This window comes from Nelumbo lutea, chromosome 5, assembly GCF_056320005.1.
Source record: "Nelumbo lutea isolate HS-2025 chromosome 5, American lotus-T2T, whole genome shotgun sequence".
NCBI lineage: Eukaryota > Viridiplantae > Streptophyta > Magnoliopsida > Proteales > Nelumbonaceae > Nelumbo > Nelumbo lutea.
The window spans coordinates 36,414,506-36,438,246 of NC_142688.1; the positions used below are offsets into that span (position 1 = coordinate 36,414,506).

Genomic DNA, 23,741 nt, shown 5'->3' on the forward strand with positions numbered 1-23,741 from the left:
AATGAAAATATTTATTAGAGTCCTAATGTCTCAGTTATTTTTCAAACTTCAACAATCATCCATCCCTAGACTCCTATTAGGCTACTTAAATACACATGCAACAAGCTTAAAGGATTTCTCTTGTCAAGTTAGACTTCCCCTTATGAAGTAATGCCACCGCTGCTCACAAATATGAAATCATTTACTAGAGTTCTGCATCATAAACCCGCGCGCGCGTGATTATAAAATTGTGTACAGATAAGTTCATATCTGGTCAATTACCCTATATAATTGAGATTGATTAGAATTCAATCCATCGATCGAATATAGAAAAACTCTCAAGTTGAGATTTGAGTTCTAAACTCCTAGCTCAAACTCTTCGTTCACAAGCTTTCCATGCAACGACATTATAGCTTATATTTTATGAATTTATAGCTACAACTTAAAACACCCATTCAGTGCATGATTTGAATGGGAGAAGAGGTTAGCGTCAATGATCAATGTGGAAGCAGCCTACCATAGCAAGAAACGCGCAGAAGCCAAATGACCGAATTGGGAGAAGTGTCATTCGGCTTTTGGAGTGCCAAACAAGGAAGCCAACGCAACAAAACTTAAGCTACGTGCATGGTGACGAGCATCGCTGCACCACCAAGTTACAATCAGTGTAGAGACTGAGACGTAGAGGAGACAAAACCGTTGGCATTCTATTCCCTGAGAAGATGATCGACTACCATTAAACAATAAACATGCTCTGTGAACTTGCAAATTGAAATTAAAGTAACGTAGCTTAACACATTCTATTCATCGATGAGTAACTCAGATCCTCGATCGGGACTCCATTTTTTATTTTTATATGGTTGCTAGATGAATCCAAATCTCCGTGAGAGGCCTAGATGAGTACAAGGGGACTAACGGGGGAAGTGGCGATTCTGGTGGTAATTGACAAATAAATTTGACTTTGTTCACATGATCTTTATTCTAGAGTTTTATTGACCCTATAGGCAACAATAACTTAGGGATAGAAAATTTTCCCCAGCTCACGTGGTAGAGTTGGATGCTCTTGAGATATTCCCTTTGAAGTGCATTCACTATAAATACCCAGATCATTACAAACGCTTCATGCATCGCAAGTCTTACTACATTGCATTTCATTCGGTTAACGAAGTTCCTTTCTATCTAAATACTATATGGCTACATCTAGAGTGGTAGCCGTTGCATTCTTATTCTTACTTGTTTCCGAGCTCTCTTATGCAAGAGTTGTGTTTTACAATAAGTTAGGGGAAGGAGGCGGGGGTGGGGGTGGAGGTGGAAGTGGAGGTGGGGGTGGGTCGGGCTATGGTTCAGGCTATGGCTCTGGATATGGTTCAGGAGTTGGATCTGGTTATGGTGGGTCACAAGGGGGAGGATATGGAAGTGGTGGGGGTGGGGGTGGGGGTGGTGGAGGTGGAGGTGGTTCCGGATATGGATCCGGATCTGGGAGTGGTTCTGGTTCTGGTTTTGGGAGTGGTGGTGGATCTGGCTATGGATTTGGTAAAGGTGTAGGTGTTGGTTATGGAAGTGGAGGCGGTGGAGGTGGTGGCTTAGGATACGGATCTGGGAGTGGTAGTGGTTATGGATCTGGCTTTGGTTCTGGGAGTGGTAGTGGATATGGGGTTGGAGGAGCTACAAGTGGACATGGATATGGGAGTGGTGGGGGAGGTGGAGGTGGAGGTGGTTTCGGATATGGATCCGGATCTAACAGTGGATCTAGCTATGGTTCAGGGAGTGGTAGTGGCTCTGGCTATGGATCAGGAGTAGCTACAGGGGGAAGTGGAAGTGGGGCTAGTGGAGGTGGAAGTGGCTTTGGATCCGGTAGTGGTTTTGGCCATGGTTTTGGGAGTGGTAGTGGCTATGGACATGGATCTGGAGTGGTAGTGGGTGGGGGTTATGGAAGTGGCTCCGGATCTGGTACTGGCTCTGGCCAGGGTTCAGGAAGTGGTAATGGCGCAGGACATGGATCTGGAGTTACTATAGGTGGTGGTAATGGAAGTGGAGGTGGAAGTGGCTCAGGATCTGGAAGTGGTTCAGGTCATGGTTCAGGGACTGGAAATGGCTCTGGAGTAGCTGTAGGTGGTGGTTATGGAAGTGGAAGTGGTTCTGGTCATGGGTCAGGGAGTGGTAGTGGCTCTGGAGTAGGTGCGGGTGGGGGTTATGGAAGTGGAAGTGGTTCTGGTCATGGTTCTGGGAGTGGTAGTGGCTCTGGAGGAGGTGCGGGTGGTGGTTATGGAAGTGGCTCTGGATCTGGTAGCGGTTCTGGCCATGGTACAGGGAGTGGTAGCGCATCTGGTGGCGGTTCTGCAAATGGAAGTGGCTCTGGATCTGGACAAGGATCCGGTAATGGTTCCGGCCATGGTTCAGGGAGTGGTAGTGGCTCTGGAGGAGGTGCGGGTGGTGGTTATGGAAGTGGCTCTGGATCTGGTAACGGTTCTGGCCATGGTACAGGGAGTGGTAGCGCATCTGGTGGCGGTTCTGGAAATGGAAGTGGCTCTGGATCTGGACAAGGATCCGGTAATGGTTCCGGCCATGGTTCAGGGAGCAGTAGCAACTCAGGTGGTGGCTATGGAAGTGGAAGTGGATCAGGGTCTGGATATGGATCTGGTAGCGGATCCAATCAAGGTTCAGGGAGTGGTAGTGGCTATGGAGTAGGTGTGGGTAGTGGTCATGGAAGTGGAAGTGGCTCTGGATCTGGATATGGATCTGGTAGTGGTTCTGGCCATGGTACAGGAAGTGGTAGTGGATCTAGTAGTGGCTTGGGATCTGGTAGCGGTTCTGGCCATGGTTCAGGGAGTGGTAGTGGATATGGTGGTGGCTATGGAAGTGGAAGTGGGCGTGGCTCCGGATCTGGTAATGGTTCCGGCCATGGTTCAGGGAGTGGTAGTGGCTCTGGAGTAGGTGTAGGTGGTGGTTATGGAAGTGGAAGTGGAAGTGGCTCTGGTTCAGGGAGTGGTAGTGGATATGGTGGTGGCTATGGAAGTGGAAGTGGACGTGGCTCCGGATCTGGATATGGATCTGGTGGCGGTTCCGGCCATGGTTCAGGGAGTGGTAGCGGTTCTGGCAGTGGATATGGAAGTGGAAGTGGAAGTGGCTCCGGATCTGGTAGCGGCTCCGGTCATGGTTCAGGGAGTGGTAGTGGCTCTGGAGTAGGTGTAGGTGGTGGTTATGGAAGTGGCTCCGGATCTGATAATGGTTCTGGTCATGGTTCAGGAAGTGGTAGCGGCTCTGGTAGTGGCTATGGAAGTGGAAGTGGAAGTGGCTCTGGATCTGGTAGTGGTACGGGCCATGGTTCAGGGAGCGGTAGCGGCTCTGGATCTGGATATGGATCAGGTAATGGTTTAGGGAGTGGTAGTGGCTCTGGAGTAGGTGTAGGTGGTGGTTATGGAAATGGAGGTGGAAGTGGCTCCGGATCTGGATATGGATCTGGTGGTGGTTCCAGCCATGGTTCAGGAAGTGGTAGCGGCTCTGGTAATGGCTATGGAAGTGGCTTTGGATCTGGTAGTGGTTCAGGCCATGGTTCAGGGAGTGGTAGCGGCTCTGGATCTGGTAACGGTTCTGGCCATGGTTCAGGGAGTGGTAGTGGCTCTGGAGTAGGTGTAGGTGGTGGTTATGGAAATGGAGGTGGAAGTGGCTCCGGATCTGGATATGGATCTGGTGGTGGTTCTGGCCATGGTTCAGGGAGTGGTAGCGGTTCTGGTAGTGGACATGGAAGTGGAAGTGGCTCCGGATCTGGATATGGATCTGGTAGCGGTTCCGGCCATGGTTCAGGGAGTGGTAGCAGTTCTGGTAGTGGATATGGAAGTGGAAGTGGCTCCGGATTTGGTAGTGGTTCCGGCCATGGTTCAGGGAGTGGTAGCAACTCTGGTGGTGGTTATGGAAGTGGAAGTGGAAGTAGCTCTGGATCTGGTAGTGGTTCCGGCCATGGACCAGGAAGTGGTAGCGGCTCTAGTGGTGGCTATGGAAGTGGACGTGGCTCCGGATCTGGGTATGGATCTGGTAGTGGTTCAGGAAGTGGTAGTGGCTATGGAAGTGGAAGTGGCTCAGGATCTGGGTTTGGATCTGGTAGTGGTTCTGGATATGGTTCAAGGAGTGGTAGTAGTTCTGGGCAAGGATCTGGAGTAGCTATTGGTGGTGGCTATGGAAGTGGAAGTGGTAGTGGTTCTGGCCAAGGTTCAGGTAGTGGTAGTGGCTCTGGATTTGGTAGTGGTTATGGAAGTGGAGTTGGAGGTGGTGACGGTGTAGGATACGGATTTGGTAGTGGAAGTGGTGATGGCTATGGTTATGCTTTTGGGAGTGATGGTGGGTATAGTTATGGAGGGTTCATTGGTGGACATGGCTATGGAAGTGGTGGGGGAGGTGGAGTTGGCTTTGGATATGGATCTGGATTTGGTAGTGGTTCTGGTTATGGGTTTGGGAGTGGTAGTAGCTCTAGCTATGGTTCTGGAGTAATTGGTGGTGGTGGTGGTTATGGAAGTGGAGGTGGAGGTGGTGGAGGCTCTGGATATGGATCTGGTAGTGGAAGTGGTTATGGTTCTGGGAGTGGTAATGGGTATGGTACTGGAGGATTTATTGGTGGACGTAGCTATGGAAGTGGTTCTAGTTATAGCTCAGGGAGTGGTAGCGGCTCTAGCTCTGAGTCTGGGGTAGTAGTTGGTGGTGGCTATGGAAGTGGAGGTGGAGGTGGTGGAGGCTCAGGATATGGGTTTGGGAGCGGAAGTGGTTCTGGCTCAGGTTACGGTTCTGGGAGTGGTAGTGGATATGGAAGTGGTGGAGGAGGTGGAGGTGGAGCTGGAAGTGGTGGTGCTGGTTTTGGTAGTGGCTCTGGCTATGGTGGTGGCTCAGGATATGGGTCTGGTTATGGTGGTGGAAGTGGCCTAAACCCATAAGTGAATGTATTCATTCCATACAAATAACCCTTTGGTCGTTATATTTTGTAATTGTTATTTGTAATAAGTTGTGGTGATGCATTTGCTTCATACTACCATGATTTGAGTTGTAGTCTTCATGCATAAATTGACGAGTTTTTGTATAAGTTGGATTATCAATGTATAATGAACTTGTTTTATTGATTGATGCTCAACAATGGAATTTTATGATTGGAGGTTGTGCACATTGAAGCTATTGGTTGTTTGTTTTTATATATGTAGACCACCATTTTTTCCATAATATGAGAAAATTTTGCTACAACTGTTTCACATGTGACACCCTACTACGAAATGCGAACACTCCAGCACTTGGAATCAAAGTTCCATTGATGTGATGCCTTGATTTAAGTGCAACTACAAGCGTGTTTGAATTTTGTGAATCTAGATTCGGTCCTCACACCGTCCACACAACCTTGTGGTCTTCCATTGGGAACATCTCCCCGTGAGTGAAAACAAAAACAATGTTTGAATATTGAACCCAGTCTTTGTGTTTTATTGAGGGGTCATAAGATTGTACATGAGCTCCTATATTAGGCCCATTAGATGAACATTAATTTAGGTTGGGCTATGACAAAAGTCAACAAATCCAATACCCCCTACATAATTTGATATTCAATAATTAGCGCAATGTATAAACTTGAAACAAAGAAGAATGATTAAGAGTATAGGCCTCATCGCATCCGAGCCGATTACATGACCTTTTTTTTCTTTTTTTTTTTTTGCTTACCAAATGGGTTACACAATGGTAGGACTACAAATGTAATTAGCTTAGTCCAATCCCAATTTCAATCTAATTCACTTAAGTTAATTAGATCTAATTATCCATTTAGTCATAATTAGGTTTGAAAATATGATCTATCTATTAATTAATTAGACTAGATTTGGACATTACTTGATTTAATCCACTAGGATCTAATCCAATCTAATTGTATATGCATGCATACAAAATATCGTTTTTAATTAAATATTTTTAGAATTAAGTGGCATTTGGTATTTGGATAAACCTAAATTTTCAAACTTATAGTATGTATTTTTAATTTTAGTTTAGTAAGTAGATGTATAAATCAGGTTGGGCTGCGTCACGACCTTGGATTGGCCCGGCACGGCATGGCATGACAGCCCATAGGCCATGTCAGTCCCGGCATAATGGTCCATGCCGTGTTGGGCCTGGGGTTTGAAGTCCACGGGTTGGCATGGCACAACACGACCAAGCGGGTCGTGCCGCCCGAGACTCACATGTCGGCACAGCCCAGCACTGCCCATATATACTATTTATATATATTTTATATGTATACATAATTTTTATATATTTATATATATTATATATTATATAATAATATATAGTATATAATATATTAGTAAAATAAACAATTATTTTGAATTTTATTATACTAATCTATTGAATTATTGTATATATAAGCAATTGTATACATCAAATGTCATATAAAATTAAAATTTTAAGTTTTTTTTTAATTTTTTTAAATAAATAGGAAAAAATAGCTTTGGCCTGGTCTATGACCCGACTTAGGCTAAGGTTTGGCCCATGGGCCTAGGCCATGGGTCGTGCTAGACTGACGCCCAAAATTTTCATCAAGAAGGGCGGCATGGCCCACTTTACACCTGTATTAGTAAGTTTATTCTAATTATATATAAATTCACTAATATTTTAATCAAATCAGACATTAAAATATATAAGTGAATTGAATCTATTGTTGTATTCTAAAATGAGGTTGTTCACATCAGCCTACTCTCTCTTGCTTCCTTACCCTACATAGAATTTTGTAGTTCTTCGCAATAAAAAATAAAAATAAATAAAACATAGAATGCTCACAAGATTAAGGTTTGGATCCATACCCAAATCCAAATTAGATCAAATTCATTTGCCACCTTATATTGGAGGTAGCCCTTTCCCAAAACCCCCACGGATGACGATGATGAGACTAAAGCCCCAAGACATAAGAATGCACATGACACAATTCTCTTTTTTTTTTTTTGTTAAAAAATAGGAAGAACAACACAAGGCGGGGGTAACTGTCCCAAGAATCACAAAAGCAAACAAATTAAACCTAAGGTTCCAAGAGAAACATTCTAGATTGACCGAGTCACAAGATAGAGAATCGCACATAAGCTAATCTACCGCTTGATTTACTTCATGTTAAATATGCCAGGCGGGGGTAGCTGTCCCAAGAATCACAAAAGCAAACAAATTAAACCTAAGGTTCCAAGGGAGACATTCTAGATTGACTGAGTCACAAGATAGAGAATCGCACATAAGCTAATCTACCGCTTGATTTACTTCATGTTAAATATGCCAGGAGGTGATGCTGGAATTGAAGAGGAGGTACACTAATAAATTTTTTGATGATGCTCTCCAATCTCTGCGTGGGCTTTACGTTCTTCCTCAGGCAATCAATGACGAGCTTTGAGTCACTTTTAATAATGATCAGGGAGTCCTTGAAATTGATAGCAATATTGATGACTTCCCAAGCAACCCAAGCTTCAACTAAATTGATCGCAGTTAACCAGCCATCAGTTTTGCAAGAGGCATCAAATTTTGTTTTTATGGTCTCAGGTTTGGGATTGATCCACACAAAGACTTCCAAACTTTAGTACTTTCATTAGCTTCATTCTCATGGATATTCTTCAAAACACACATATAATTTCAAAACACACATATAATTTGTTATTAAAACATTTATCATTCCTAATTTTCCAAATAAACCAAGAAGGATTCGACCACTTGGAGATCAGGTTCACCAGTTATTTATAAATGGATCATTATCATTTGGAACTGAGAGTTTTGTATTTACCATTAACCAATTCATGTAGTATTTGTCTCCTTATTTGTATATTTCTACATATACCTTTTTTTATTATATAATATGCAACCACCTCCATCTTCTTAGCTCTATTTTGTGATTTTCATGGAGAAAATCCCCTAAGAATTCTACTCTCCGCTCACTACTATATATCCATGTAGTCAGATTCAAATCCTAGTCTTTATTAGAATGAACAAGCAAACATTCCAATTGAGCCATACATCAGTTGGCAAGTTCTTCAGAATAGGAGCCCATATAACCTTTCACTACACTACAAAAAAATGCATATTTGTGACGTTACACAAACATCACTAAAGAGGGCACAAACGTCACGGAAGCGTTTTTTGTAGAAGTCACTAAAAGTTTTCAAGTCACCTATGCTGTTATGGACGCCTTCCTCGGGAAGACGTACCATCGCCGCCGGCAGCAACAGGCACCTGACCCACCGCCAGCAGTAGATATGATTCAGTGATACTCATCCTACCCAGTTCGGCAACAGCAGCCTTATCTAGATTAGATTAGCTCATTTGTTTGTTCTTATCTTATTGTTATTAGAGCAAGGCGTCATGGGTGATCTTGAGCAACTTGGTATCAGAGCAATGCGTCACGGGTGATCTAGAGCAGCTACCATCCAGGGTCCATGACCTCAAGCACCAACTCGTGGAGACCAGCTCCGAAATCCGTGAGATCAAAGAAGAAGTGAGGGAGCTGCGACGCCTGATGGAGCTATTCCTTTCTAGGGAAGGGAACTCTGAAGGAGGGACAGCCGCCAAGGGCCGCCAACCAGATCTGCTAGAGTCTTCCGGCGAGCAGCAGTCCGTTATCCAAAGAACCACAGTCGTCCCCAAGTACAACAGGCTGGAATTCCCGTCGTACAACGGCAACGGAGACCCCTTAGGCTAGCTGTATTACTGCGAGCAATTTTTTCGCAACCAACGGATAGATGACCGGGATGAGGTAAGTCTAGCCGCCTTTCACTTAACAGAGGAAGCACAACTTTGGTTTTATCGGTTAGAGCAAGAAGAACCCGGGCTCAGTTGGCCCTAGTTTAAGTCCTATTGCCTTCTTAGGTTCGGACCCCCACTGACCAGCAACCCACTGGGTGAGCTGATTAACTTTAAACAGACCGGCACAATGGTTGAATATCAGCAATAGTTCCAAACCCTCCTCGCGAGGGCATCCTCCGTGCGACCCAACCAGCAAGTGGATATGTTCACGGCAGGGCTATCAGAACCCCTGCGGGTGGATGTCGAGATGCAGAATCCCTCAAATTTGGTCACAGCCATGAACTTAGCCCACGCGTTCGAGCGCAAACTGCAGCTCAGCCGCGGAATTTTTAATGTGGGTCGGCCACCAAACTCATGGGTACCCCCCAAGATCAACAGCAACAACCCCCTCTTCTGCTACCAGCCAAGAACTGAAATCTCCCACCACCACCGCCTCTAGACCAATGACAAGTACAGGTAGCAACATGGCCGCTCCACCCATTAAGCGTCTGACCAGGGCAGAAATGGCAGAACGCCGAGCAAGAGGCCAATGTTTCAACTGTGATGACCTCTACTCGGCAGGACATAGATGCAAGAGGCTTTTTTGCCTCCTCATCGATGAACAAGAGGAGGAAGAAGAACCAGTCACATTCGAGCCAGAGATCTTTCTCCATGCGATCACCGGCATTAAAACTTCTCAGACCATGCAGTTACAGGCACAGATAGCAGGCCAACCGGTGTGCATTCTCGTCGATTCAGGGAGTACACACAACTTCGTAAGTGAACATGCCGCCCTTCAGTTAAAGCTGCCAATGGAGCTTTGACCGCGACTACAGGTAGTCATCGCAAATGGTGAGAGAGTTCACAGTACAAGAATTTGTAAGGGCGTGCCGGTACAAGTCAATTCTGAATTGTTTCTTGCTGATTTATTTGTACTTTCATTGGATGGGTTCGATATTGTTCTAGGGGTCAAGTGGTTAATTACCCTAGGGCCGATTTTGTGGGACTTCAACGCACTCACCATGACCTTCCACCTAAATGGAAAGCAAGTTTCATGACACGGTTGCAGGGTTAAAGAAAGGACACCACAGGTCCATGCACTTCAGACAGAACCGGCAGCCATGGAAAAACTTCTCGCCGAGTTTTCAAATCTGTTCCAGGAACCCAAGGGCCTCCCCCCTTCCCGAGCTTGCGACCATCGTATTCCTTTGGTGGCGGGTTCAGCACCAGTCGTTGTCCGGCCTTACCGCTACCCTCACTTACAGAAGGACGAGATAGAGAAACAATGTACAGAGATGCTGAACCAAGGAATCATATGCAAAAGTTACTCCCCCTTCTCTTCACCAGTTCAATTGGTGGCGAAGCAGGATGGAACGTGGAGGTTCTGTGTTGACTATAGAGAACTCAATGACCGGACGATCAAAGATAAGTTCCCTATTCCTGTTGTGGATGAACTGCTAGACGAGTTGCATGGTGCCCAGTATTTCTCTAAGTTGGACCTCAGATCCGGATACTTCCAAGTTCGCACGGCTCCCGGTGACGTGAAGAAGACTGCTTTTCGCACCCACCATGGCCACTTCGAATTTTTAGTCATGCCATTCGGACTCTCCAACGCCCCATCTACATTTCAGTCACTAATGAACGAGGTATTCCAGCCCCATCTGCGCAAATTTGTTTTGGTTTTCTTTGATGATATCCTCGTTTACAGCAATTCATGGGTAGAGCATGTCCACCATCTGAGAACCGTTTTCGAGCTCCTACGCCAACACAAATTATTCCCGAAACAGTCCAAGTGCTCCTTCGGGGAGCGACAGGTTCTTTATCTCGGCCACGTCATCCATGGGCAGGGTGTGATAGTTGATAATCCAAGATTCAGGCTATAAAAGAATGGCCCAAACCTCAATCAGCCAAGGCCTTACGTGGGTTCCTCGGTTTAACGGGTTACTACCGCAAATTTGTACAGAACTATGGAGTGTTGGCAGCCCCATTAACCAACCTGTTGAAGAAAAATTCCTTCCAGTGTGACATCGTAGCAGATGAAGCTTTCCTAACACTGAGAAATGCCCTATCTTCCACCCTGTCTTGCAATTACCTAATTTCGCCCTCGAATTTACAGTCAAGTGCAATGCTTCCGAAGTGGGTATCGGGGCCGTACTACAGCAGCAAGGGCACCCGATTGCTTTCTTCAACCGCAGACTGGCCGACCGACACCTGAAGCTTCCAGCCTATGACATTGGAGACCATATTTGTGGGGGCGGTCGTTCGTCGTCAAAGCTAATCATTATAGCCTCAAATACCTGTTAGAGCAGCATCTCACCACTTCCCCTCAGCAGCATTGGGTTAGCAAATTGCTCGGGTTTGACTTCCGGGTGGAATATAAGGCGGGATCCTCAAATCGCGCAGCTGATGCCTTGCCTAGGCGAGATGAAGACGCGATGGTTCTATGTAGCATTCCCAACCTCGGATCTCTCTATTTGACGACATTAAGAAGGCAGCACCACAGTCCCCAGAACGGTCGCTCTTGCTACAGAAGATCCAGTCCGGCACCGCCGACCCCAATTGGTCACTTCAAGATGGGTTGGTACTGTATAAGGGACGAGTCCATCTTCCACCAGACTGCCCGTTGATCCCCACCATCATCACCAGCATCCATAACTCCACCCACAAGGGCATTCAAAAAACACTACACCGCGTCCGGACTGATTTCCATTGGCGAGGTATGAAGACTTCTATTCGAAATTTTGTCCAGAATTGCTCCACATGCCAACAACACAAATGGGAAAACCTACAGCCAGCAGGCCTCCTTCAGCCCCTCTCCATCCCGACACAGATCTGGGTCGACATCTCCATGAACTTCTTGAGGGACTACCCAAGGTAGGTGGCAAATCAGTTCTCTTCGTGGTAGTCAACCGCTTCTCTAAATACGCCCACTTCATTCCTCTATCACACCCGTACAGTGCCACTTCGGTTGCTCTCGCCTTCTTTACACATGTCTTTCGCTTACATGGGTTACCAGAATCCATAGTCAGCGATAGAGACCCGGTCACTAGTGCCTTTTGAAAAAAGTTATTCCGGCTACAAGGCACCACCCTGGTCTACTCATCAGCTCACCGACCACAAACCGACGGTCAGACGGAAGTGGTTAACCGCACAATCGAGATGTATATCCGTTGTTTCGTAGGCGATCAACCACCACGATGGGTGGATTGGCTCCCTTGGGCCGAGTACTACTACAACACAGCCTACAATTCTTCTCTCGGCATGACTCCCTTTCGCGTCGTTTATGGCAGGGATCCTCCCCGCTTGCTGTCCTACGAGCTGGGTTCTACTCGTTTGGAAGCAATTTATCACTCCTTATAAGAACGCGACGCCCTCCTAGCCGACGTCCGCCTTCGCTTACAGCAGGCCCAGCTCCGCATGAAGCTCCACTATGACAAGCACCACCGGGAACTACCATTCGACCCAGGACAATTTGTTTGGTTGAAGCTCCAGCCCTACCGGCAACGTTCCTTGCGCCAAAAGGCTGCCCCGAAGCTGGCCCCTAAGTTCTTTGGGCCCTACAAGGTTCTAAGACGAATTGGCAGTGTGGCCTACCAGCTGGAATTGCCTGAGACCAGTCGAATTCATGATGTCTTCCACATCTTGCTGAAGCCATTTACGGGTGTTCCCCCAAACCAAGTTCCCTCCCTGTCACCCTTGAAAGATGGCAAGCTGGTCCCCCAACCTAAAGCTATCACCCACTCTCGTTTCAATCGTGGAACCCTTGAAGTCTTGGTGGAATGGTGTAATTTACCATCAACAAAAACCACATGGATCCCATTGGCAGAGTTCCAAGCCACATATCCAGAGTTCGAGCTTGAGGACAAGCTCGTAGTCCAGGAGGGGAGTAATGTTATGGACGCCTTCCTCGGGAAGATGTACCATCGCCACCGGCAGCAACAGGCACCTGACCCATTGCCAACAGCAGCAATGATTCAATGATACTCATCCTACCCAGTTCGGCAACAGCAGCCTTATCTAGATTAGATTAGCTCATTTGCTTGTTCTTATCTCTTATCCCTTATCCTATCTTGTTAGTAGCTTATCAGATTAGGATTAGCTTATCTTATCCTTAGCAAGATAGAACTGGAAGTCTCTCTATTCAGCAAGGAGACTCCCTTTGATTAGGACTCTTGTAATCTCCTATTTAAGGAGACCCCATTATTGAATGAGATATCAAATATTCAGTTGAAGAAGTGAGTTAGGAGAGTTGGTGATCTCTTGAACAAATCACCAAAGGCGCCAAGATAGGTTCATCAAGAGCAGGAAGGAACAAGGGAAAATATGAGGTTTTCCCCGTGGACCAACCCGTGACAAGATCCTATTCCCGGGCCCTCAACATATGCATAGATCTGGTGACATTTATTTGTTTATTTTTGTGACATTTTCTAAAACGTCACGAAAAACACCTCTTTTGGTGACATTTATTTAAATGTCACAAATAGTGCAAAAAATGGTGACATTTTGCAAACGTCACTAAAAGTTTTCAACAATTGCCTAAACATAGATTTGGTGACATTTCTTTGTTTATTTTGGCGACATTTTCTAGAATATCACAAAAAATACTCTTTTAGTGACAATTGTTTAAACGTTACAAATGGTGCAAAAAATTAAATTACTTTTTGTGACGTTTAATAATAAACGTCTTGAAAAACCTTTGTGGTTGAAAACACCTCCACCTGTATGTTTGTCATGGCCCAATGTAGAGATTATATTAAATATGTTTTTCAAATCAATTATATACATTCATTTTCAATAAGAATCTTATGTCCATTCTGTAACCATTCAAAATAAAAGATGATATCATTAAAAACTGAAATTCAGTATTAGATAAAAAGTAATATATATTTCCAATTGTTCACATTTTATTTCAAATGAAATTAAAAGATTACAAAAAAAGGAAAATAAAACACTCATCAAAAGAGTGTCTTTTCCTTGCCAAAAAGATTTAAAAAAAAAAAGGAAAATAAAATACTCATCAAAAGTGTGCCTTTCCCTTTGTTGCAATGAAATTTTATTTTCACTAGTACAAAACTACAAATCACTACAAGAAAAATGACTTTTAGCGGCAACCAAAACTGCCGCTAAATCAAGCAAACCCAGAACAGGCGGGGAGATTTGAATAATTCACAATCCACCATTACCCATCAAGGACTGTTCTAGTAAAGCTACGGGCTATGACATGAAAATTCCTGTCTATATATGCTCTTAACTTAAGTCTTAACCAGTGTTTTGGTTGACCCCTCACCCTCATAAGCATCAAAACCTGGGGCCCTGGCAAACTGCCTCTGCTTGGGTCACTATCAACAGTGGTTTGAAAACACTGCTCTTCTCTCAGTATGTAATTATCTTGAAAAAAACAAAAAGACACTTAACATTGGGTGATAAAGGCCTGTTTGGGAGTTCTTCAACATTGATTGAGCTGCATTGACTGAAGGTCCCAGAAGCTACAGAAAATAGTTTTTCTAGCTCATGTAAATCTATTTTTTATTTTCTGTGTGAGGCCTACTTTATAATGCTAAAAGCCACTGCATGAAACCCTCCTAAACGGGCATTGCAAATGTGATGCAGCGACAGTAATTAGACGTTAATTAGCATTCCATGACCAAGATCAAAGTCATCAGACAATAATACACTGTTGTTATTATTAGGAGTGGAACCCAATTTCTAATTCCCAATTGATTCAACTTTTGTGATTCACCAATATCAATTAGCATTCCAAACCTGTATAGGCATAAATATTTTTCTAGTATTTTTTATGATCTCCATGAGACAATAACATTTTTTTTTGATAGATTCATGAGACAATAACATCCAGCTGCGCACTGAAACAGTGAAATTCAGAGATTTCTGCTTGGTGAATAGTTTATCCCAACCTTTCCACATGGTATGCTAACATAATCATTTAAAAGAGTCAAGATCTATAAAGTACATCAAACTATAAGAGTAGTTAATCATGTCAAATGGCTTAGAAAAATAAACAAAGAAAACGTAGAGGCTACAACAGATATCTCAAGTTATTTCAACTAAAAAATCAGTAGATCTACATCAGAAGATTTAGAGCCGAATAGAGTCTAAGCAAGAACCAAAAGCGTCGAATAGCAGATCTATAGCAGATCTAAAAATTCATATGTACGCTGCTTAAATATCAAAACTAAAACAAATATTCTTAACTTCCTATAAGTGAAAGTATCAAATGAACGACACAAACCCTAAATCTATATGTTCAGGAAATGAGCTCGATTCTATCATGCTAAGAAAACAAACAGTAAATTGAAAAAAAAAAAATCAAAATATTGATAAAGGTTGGAAAAGGCAAATGACCGGCGTTCAGGGCCAAACCAGAGAAAACAAAACAATAGAAATAAAACCTAGAATGCATATATTTTTCGAAGAACCGACCTTACCTCAAGTTAGGCTTTACCTAGAAATAAAACCTAGAATTCCAATCCGAGAAGAAGGCCTGAAGAAGCATCGACTTTACCTCAGAACACTATTTTGACAGAGACATCACTCCCTTGACAGAGCAAGAGAGAGAGCGAAAGAGGGACAACTGAGAGAGAGAGAGAGAGAGAACGCGATAGAGGGGCGACTGTGAGAGAAAGGGGGAGAGGTAATGGGTGGAGAGAAAAAGGGACACTGAGCAAGAGTGGAGAGAGACGGCGGGAAGAGGCGTGAGGAAGGCAAAAATGAAACTTGCGCCTTTTTATGTAGCGCAGCCATTTGTTGTGTAGGGGCAGTTTTAATCGACTGTCGCTACATATTAATATTTCTAGCGGCAGTCGTTAAACAGTAAGGATTAAAAACTGCCGCTAGAAATATATTTTCTTGCAGTGAATGCATAGGAGTGCAAATTCTGGTTTAATTATGGTTTGGTTGCAAATATATTTCAATCAAACAAAATAAGATAAAATTTGAATTAAAAAAATAAGCTGAGTAGACAAAAGAAGGTTTTCTAGAAGCATTGAAGTGAGTTGAATAAACCTAGTGGATAAAATAGATAAATAATAAAATATTCAAGAGTATGGTAACCTTTTCAAGCTCAGTTTCAACCGTTAAGGAGCCCCAATATCCTTAAAATCTTATTCATACAAGGCAATAAACTTTGCAGTTCAACTAGCCACTTTAATCTATTACCATATATAAAAATGAGAATTATAGTGTGGTTAAGTTTGTGCTGATTATGGTGAGTGATTCTAGACACCTTGTAAGTGATTCCAGGTACTCTTTCTTCCTTTCTATTTTCCTTTTTGTTTCTTCAAAAATCCATTACAGCCTCAACAATAATAAATTTCTGATCGAGGAAGATCATCCAACATCTTCTCTCTCTCATGGTAGTTTATATGATGATCTTTTTAATAAACAACGCTATTCACAAAAGAAAATAAGAAATGACATTATGATAAGAGAATATTGTATTTTATTGGGGGTAGTTCTACTGCTATCAAACATAGGAAATGCCACCCCCAGTTCCCAACTGAAGTTTAGAGGCCACACATCATGAACTCAATTTCTAAATTAAGATAACTAATTTCCTTTAGTTTTACAAACCTAGAGAAAGTTAAATAGTTATTAAAGTTTTGTCCTAGCATAGAATGCATCAACAGGATAGATATTTTTTACTTAATAGCCATGTCTAAATCGAAACACAACCTATTTAAAACTTCTGTCCCCTGAACTCTCAGCCACTAAGAATATAGGAATTATAACATTTGTTGAAGGCTTGACTTTTAATGAGAGTGCCATGAGAGCAAGGTGTCAATTCATAAATGGTGCTTTAAGTTCAATGATTAATCTATTGAATAAAAAGCATGCATCTGAGCCTTTAGTGCTCAAATGTATTAGGTTTTCTAGATGATCAAGTAACACCTATTGAAAGACAACCAAGATGAAGCAGCAACCATTTGCATGTCTAAGATTTTCATACATTAGATATAATATACTGTAATAAGAATAGAAAACTTAGAGGAGAGCATTGATGAATTTTACTAGGTTAACAATCAACAAGACTGTTATGAGGTAAACACTAATAAACTATACAAGGGTCCAAGATGTTCCAATCAGTTCTTTATAGCCTTGAAAATGTATGATGAAAAATTAGCAACTTTGATCACTACTCACTAGTAAAAATGATAAATCAATTTCTCATTTTTACTCCCAACTTACCTAATCATGATTGTCAGCACAAGCAACAATGGAAATACATAATGCTTGGAATTGTAATGACACTAAAACTAGAAATATACATGTAAATGCATAAGTTGTTTGATATACCACAAAAATACTCCCTTAATGTCAAGCCTTGACCAATCCACTCATTGGAGGGATGAAGGGGGAGGATACAAGCATGCTAGACTTCTTTTTATCGTTCCCCTTTAGAACACATCAGTGGACATTTGTGGTATTGACATAGAGAAAAGAGAAAAGTCTGCCCAACATACCAAAAGTATGGAAGGAACAAACCAAAAGTAAATTAACCTTTACTAAGAAGTGTTGACATCCTCTTACCTTATCCCTCCCTCTATTTGTGGCACTCTTTGTAACTTCGTCAATTCTCACCTCCCCACCCCCCTATGGTGATTTGCCCATGTTTGATACATTCCATGAGTCGCTCAAGGCTAGATATTAATGCCACTTCAAATATCATATCTCTATTCTAGTTTTTTAGAGAAATTAAGTATTCATTTATTGCAAAGAAATGGCAACACTAAGAAAAATACTAGTGAAGAGGGAATTGTTCTTATTGTAAGCAAATGTTGGGTGTTTCCAGAGGCTATAAGAGCATAGTGTCACGGGGTGACATAATGGGTTGCTTGGCTAGAGGGTTTCTAAGTGTTTCCTGGGGTTCCAAGCCAACTCTGCATGTTTTTGTGCTGTTTTGGAGCAATTTTTTGGATGTTCTAGAGTGTTCTCCATGTGTCTAGAAGGGGCTAGATGTTGGTGGAACTCTCTAAAACCTTGTGGAACAATTCAGGTTTGTGTGGAACGCCCTAGAGGAGTTAAGAATAATCAAGACTTCCTCTACAGTGTTCTTGTATCGTATGAAATGTGCATCCCCTAAAAGAGTGTAGAATGTAGAATGTTATAGAGGTGCTTCTAGATGATGTCAAGTGCACATAGTTCTAAAGGATTCCTTGAGGGGTTAGTGTATAAATAGGGGATTGATCCTTCATTTGCAAGGGGCATCCAAGTTGTAAGAGCATTCTTTAAGTTGTAATTTCCCTTCTAGTGCAATACAATCTCTTCATCCTACAATACTTGGTGTGCTCTTGTGTGTCTTGGTATGTGTCCTTAGCACTTAAGCAACCTAGCAAGAAAAACTCTTGGGCGTGCAGTTTGGATAACTATCTTGGAGGGCCAAGTGATGCCACACGACCTAGTCAATGAGAACAGTCAAGTTGTGACAGGTGGTATCAAAACAACTTTACTAGGGACATGTGGGAGCTTGTGCGTGGACATGATGTTGAACGGACTTGACAATAGTAAGACACACAAGCGGGAGAAGGGCCACTCCCAAAAAACAGGTGTCAAGGGTCGTCCTTGCTGCTTCGGAGGCTAGGATGGTGAGGTTGGAACTTGCCATAGGAGACATGCAAGATAAGTTCATAGACATGGGCAGCCGAGTTGATGGCTTGGAGAGCAAGCAGGTGGAGCTTAAGGCAACCATGGAAGAGGTCGTGGATGTTGCTTGGAATGAAGGAAACAAAGAATGAGAAGCGTTGTCTGCATGGGTGGAATACACAGTCAAGTGGAAAGGGATTTCTGCATCAGAAGCCTCTATGTACAATTGGACGAGTTAATTGTGGCCAATCAATGGGATGCACAAGCCAATTGAGTGCAACGAGGGCGTTACACAATCAAGTGGGGGAGAATGTCATGGGGTGACATAATGGGTTGCTTGGCTAGAGGTTTTTCTAGGTGTTTCCTGATGCTCCTTGCCAACTCTGCATGTTTTCTGGGCTGTTCTGAAGCATTTTTGAGTGTTTTGGAGTGTTCTCCATGTGTCTAGAAGGGGCTAGATGTTGGTAGGACTCTCTAGAACCTTGTGGAACAATCCGTGTTTATGTGGAACACCCTAGAGGGGTTAGGAGTAATCTAGACTTCCTTTAGGGTGTTCTTATATTCTAGAGGTGCTTCTAGATGATGCCAAGTGTACATAGTTCTAGATGATTCCTTAAGGGGGTTAATGTATAAATAGGGGTCCCCTCCTTCATTTGCAAGGGGCATCCAAGTTGTAAGAGCAATATGAGTTGTAAGTTTTCTTCTAGTGCAATACAATCTATTCCTCCTACAATATTTGGTGTGCTCTTGTGTGTCTTAGTGTGTGTCCTTAGCATTCAACCAACCTAGTAAGAAGGGTCTTGGGTGTACAGTTTGACTGACTTGTTTGGAGGGCCAAGTGAGTGCTACACTACTAAGCCAACGGAAGCAATCAAGTCATGACAAATGGTATCAAAGCAACTTTGCTAGGGACACGTGGGAGCCTGTGTGTGGACATGATGTTGGATGGATTCGACAATAGCAACACATGAGTGGAAGAAGGGCCACTCCAAAAAAAACAAGGGAAGTGTCAAGGGATGCCCTTGCTGCCTTGGAGGCCAGGATAACGAGGTTAAAGCTTGCCATGGGAGACGTGCAAGACAAGTTCATAGACATGGGCAGTTGAGTTGATGGCCTATAGTGCAGGCTGGTGGAGCTCAAGGAAATCATGGAAGGGGTCATGGATCTAGCCTAGCATGGGGAAAACAAATAACGAGAAGGGCTGGAAGCCAAGCTAATAAGAAACTTGGCCAAGGTCCATGCTAATGTAGATGAGTTGAAGGCAAACATAGTGCTTTGTAAGAAGCTGCTAGCATAGGACGAGGTGGGGACTCTACGAGACATGCCAAAGGTAAGGGCAAGCCTGACCCATGAAAAAGTCTAGTCACGACCCTAATAGATAGGAATGGCAATGAGGCTATTACAATATAATATAATATATAATATTATAATATTACATATATTAAAAAAGATTTTTTTTCTTTAAAAAAATCTGTGTTAGACCCAAAACCTTCCCACCTCATTTATCTTGAAACTTTACCTCTTCTACTTCTTATTTTATTTTATTGTTTAACTTGACCCCCAAAAACAAAATTCATGGCTCAGCCACTGAAACAGGGCCTTAGTTGCTTGTTTACTTTTGATTCATTTACCCAAAAAATAAAAAAAACACCTTTCAACTCTCCAAGTGTCACAAAAGAATAGATATTACAGGAGGGGGAGGTTCAATTAAGTGGACTGGGATGGATCCGTATTCAATCCAATTATATACCCGGTAGAATTTGGATTGCTTTAGATCCGATTTGAATTCTAATTACCGGATAGTCAGATATCCAACACGGCAACACCGGCAAAGTTCGTAACGGGTAAGAAGAGGCGAGCGGACGTAGGCCGGGGGGACATGTTATATTTTCTCTGTGCTTTAATGAAAGAGGGAGTTCTGCATCGTTCTTTGTCTTGGTCGAAAAGCTGAAGTTGTAGAGGAAACAGCTATGAGGGGCGTGGGACGGTTGCTTACACGAGTCGTTAGAGGAAGACCAGAGCTTAACGGAGAAAATAAAACTCTGTTTCTCCATCGCGGCCTCTTCTTTGCTTCTTCAACAGCCACAACTCCCTTCCAGCGAAATCAGAACAGCTATGGTACTTTCAGTCTATTGAAACTCTCACCAATTCCAGCTCTTATCTCTACGAAATGGAGTGTTTTTGGAGGTTGGTTTTCTATTTCATATTCTTCCCTTTCCACGTTTCCTTTATTTTGACTGTTTTTTGTTGCGAATTCATTTGGGATTTTGACATTTAGGGCGTTTGGACTTTTCCTACCAGAGTTTTCCTCTTGTGTGTTCCTTTTTTTGTTTTCGTTTTTCTTGAGTTGTTGCATTGATTTTTGATATATTGGGGGAACTTTTCTTTTTATACTGGTTGAAGGTTCTAATTATTGAAGCTGGCAGGCTGTAGAAAGAAAAAGAATATCATTCTAACCGATTAGGAAATTTTTGTTTAGTAACTTGCAACCATTTGACAAGTTTGTAGGTCAAGTAGAACATAGTGGAGCTGCAAATGAGATATCAAAGAAGTTGGAATTTTTGGTGAATATTTTAGCAGTTATAGGAATGATAATAATAATAACAGGAGTAGAGCTATATTTTGTTTCACAGTTTTTGGACAAACAGATGAAATAAGAACAAAAGAGAGCGACTAGTAAGTTTATAATCTAACTATTTTAACTAGGCCCCCATCTAATGATGATTTGGAATTTCAAGTTAAAATATATGTGGATGGGTCCAATGAGCCAGATACAGGTTATGCAGCTAGAGGTCTAGTAGTAATTGAGTTAAAAAGTTGTAAGGTTATCTTTGCTTCAGGACACCAATGCAGGGCAAGGTGCAGCATTGAAGCTGAATGGTTGGCAGTTATAAGAGCCTTAGAGTTTGCTCGAGATATGAACTTCAAGAAGGTTCTCATTTTGTCTGTGCTGAAACTGTCAGTGAAGCAGAAAAGCCACCCATAATTTGAATGTTGAAACTGTATCTACTTTAGTTTGGCAAGAATAGAGGTTGGGTGCCCTCTTTCCCAAGTTTGATTATTTTTGGATTGCTAAGATTATTTAAGGGGACCATCAGTGAAGGTGTGATAACCCTTAATTTTGACGGAAGTGCCTTAGGCAATCCGGGCTTTGCAGGTATTGGTGGTACAATAAGGGACGAAAGGGGCAATATCTGCTGGACTTTTAGTGGTCCAATCGGTTGGGCCGACTCCACAAAGGCTGAAATGATGGCTGCTCTCACTGGAATCAGGATAATTAAGAATTTGGGAATTCAGAATTTGATCATTGTAGGTGATTCAACAAATACAATAAAATGGTTAAGAGACAAAAAAGGGGGCCCTTGGAGACTTTATCACTATCTGACTGAAGCTTGGGATTCTTTGGATGGATTGAATGTCAACTTAGTTTGGATTCCTAGGGAATGCAATCATACTGCAGATGGCCTAGCTAAATTTGGTGTGTATTTGGAGCATCTGTATAGTGACAAGCTTTCTCCTTTGTAATTTGCAGGGGTTCCCCCTCTTTATTCTTGTTGAAGTTTGACCTGCCCTAGAATTTTGTCTTGTTCGTTGACTGTAAAGTAAAGTAAACAGCAAGAAGTAGGAGAGGAAAGAAGAAGAGAAAAGAGAGAAAGGCTGGTTCGAATTAGAGAAAAAGTCATCCCTAGATTCGGCCAGACCTGTTGTTATATTATTAACTTATTGGAAAAGACTTAAGTGCCCTTCTTTAAGTAAGAGGCACTCGAACTAACATAATAGTACACATCAACATTCTCAACAAGTACAAAGACCGAAATACCCCTTCACTAACACCACTAACACTCCCCCTCAAGCTGGTGAGTATATATCATATAATCCCAGCTTGTTACATATGTAGTCCACTCTCCCCCGACTCAAACCTTTTGTAAACAAGTCTGCCCACTGGTTTCCTGTACTAACATATCCAGTTTCTATCACCCCATTCAGCACCTTCTCTCTCACAAAATGACAGTCAACTTCGATGTGCTTGGTTCTTTCATGAAACACCGGATTGGAAGAGATATGAACCGCTACCTGATTGTCACAATAGAGCTTCATTGGAGTACTGATGTCATATCCTATCTCCTGTAGAAGGTTCCTCAGCCACACTAATTCACAAGCAGCATGTGCCATGGCCCTATATTTTGCTTCTGCACTGCTTCTTGCCACAACTGTTTGCTTCTTACTTTTCCACGTTACCAGGTTACCCCCCAGAAAGGTGCAATAGCCTGTGGTAGATCGTCTATCAGACATAGAACCTGCCCAATCAGCATCGGTGTATCCTTCTACTACCAGTTTTCCACCACTCCTGTACAGCAAACCACGACCAGGAATTCCTTTCAGATACCTCACATCCTTAGCACTGCATTCCAATGTGGGACCAAAGGTTTCTGCATGAACTGACTCACCACACTAATCGCAAATGAAATATCTGGTCGAGTAATGGTTAGATAGTTTAGTTTGCCTACAAGTCGTCGGTATCTGCCAGGGTCTTCAAATACTTCACCTATATCACTGCTCAGCCTCGTATTTGTTTCCATAGGTGTCTCAGCCGGTTTATTTCCCAACCACCCTGTTTCTTCCAATAAATCAAGCACATATTTCCTCTGACACAAATTAATGCCATGCTTAGATCTTGCTACCTCTATGCCCAAAAAGTATTTCAACTTGCCAAGGTCCTTTGTCTGAAAGTGTTCTTGTAGGAATGCCTTCAATCTGTCAATGCCCATTTTATCATTCCCAGTCACAACGATATCATCCACATACACCACCAATATTATTTTGCCTACCGAAGAGTCAAAACTGAAGACAGAGTGATCAACTTGGCACTGTTTCATACCAAACTTCTTGACCACTTCACTGAACCTACCAAACCATGCTCGAGGGGACTGTTTAAGTCCATAAATAGCCTTCTTAAGTCTGCATACCTTACCATCCTCCCCCTGAGCAATAAACCCTGGTGGTTGCTCCATGTAGACCTCCTCGAGCAAATCACCATGCAAAAAGGCATTTTTGATATCTGGATGATGGAGAGGCCAATCATACATAGTTGCAAGGGAGATGACGACACGAACTGACCCTATCTTAGCAACTGGGGAGAATGTCTCTGTGTAGTCAATGCCATAGGTTTGGGAGTACCCTTTGGCAACCAGCTACGCCTTTAGGCGCTCAACACGACCATCTGGCAAGTACTTAACACTATACACCCACTTACAACCGACAACTTGCTTCCCAGGAGGAAGAGCGGTGAGATCCCAAGTGTGATTATGATGCAGAGCAGAGAGCTCTTCTTCCATAGCATGGCACCACTCTGGAGAGGTAAGGGCTTCCTCGACATCCTTAGGAACAACCACGGAGGA

General features: G+C 42.9%; 2 protein-coding genes and 1 long non-coding RNA gene across 3 annotated transcripts in view; 2 read left to right on the top strand and 1 right to left on the bottom strand.

Annotated features, from left to right (window-relative positions):
* Nucleotides 1-15,585, bottom strand: part of LOC148851725 (uncharacterized) — a 28,567-nt gene extending 12,982 nt beyond the window's left edge. The window contains exon 1 of the long non-coding RNA XR_016099102.1: nucleotides 15,189-15,585. This is a non-coding gene — a long non-coding RNA (uncharacterized LOC148851725). The remainder of the gene's footprint in view (nucleotides 1-15,188) is intronic.
* Nucleotides 1,167-5,115, top strand: LOC148851726 (uncharacterized). Its single transcript, XM_088943960.1, has one exon. The coding sequence runs from the start codon at nucleotides 1,167-1,169 to the stop codon at nucleotides 4,896-4,898; it is 3,732 nt and encodes a 1,243-aa protein (XP_088800086.1). The 3' UTR covers nucleotides 4,899-5,115.
* Nucleotides 15,586-20,118: 4,533 nt separating the features above from the next.
* The window catches only part of LOC148851727 (nifU-like protein 4, mitochondrial), a 35,990-nt gene continuing 32,367 nt past the window's right edge, over nucleotides 20,119-23,741 (top strand). The window contains exon 1 of the mRNA XM_088944174.1: nucleotides 20,119-20,529. Within this exon, the coding sequence (XP_088800300.1) occupies nucleotides 20,313-20,529 (217 nt within the window). The 5' untranslated portion in view covers nucleotides 20,119-20,312. The remainder of the gene's footprint in view (nucleotides 20,530-23,741) is intronic.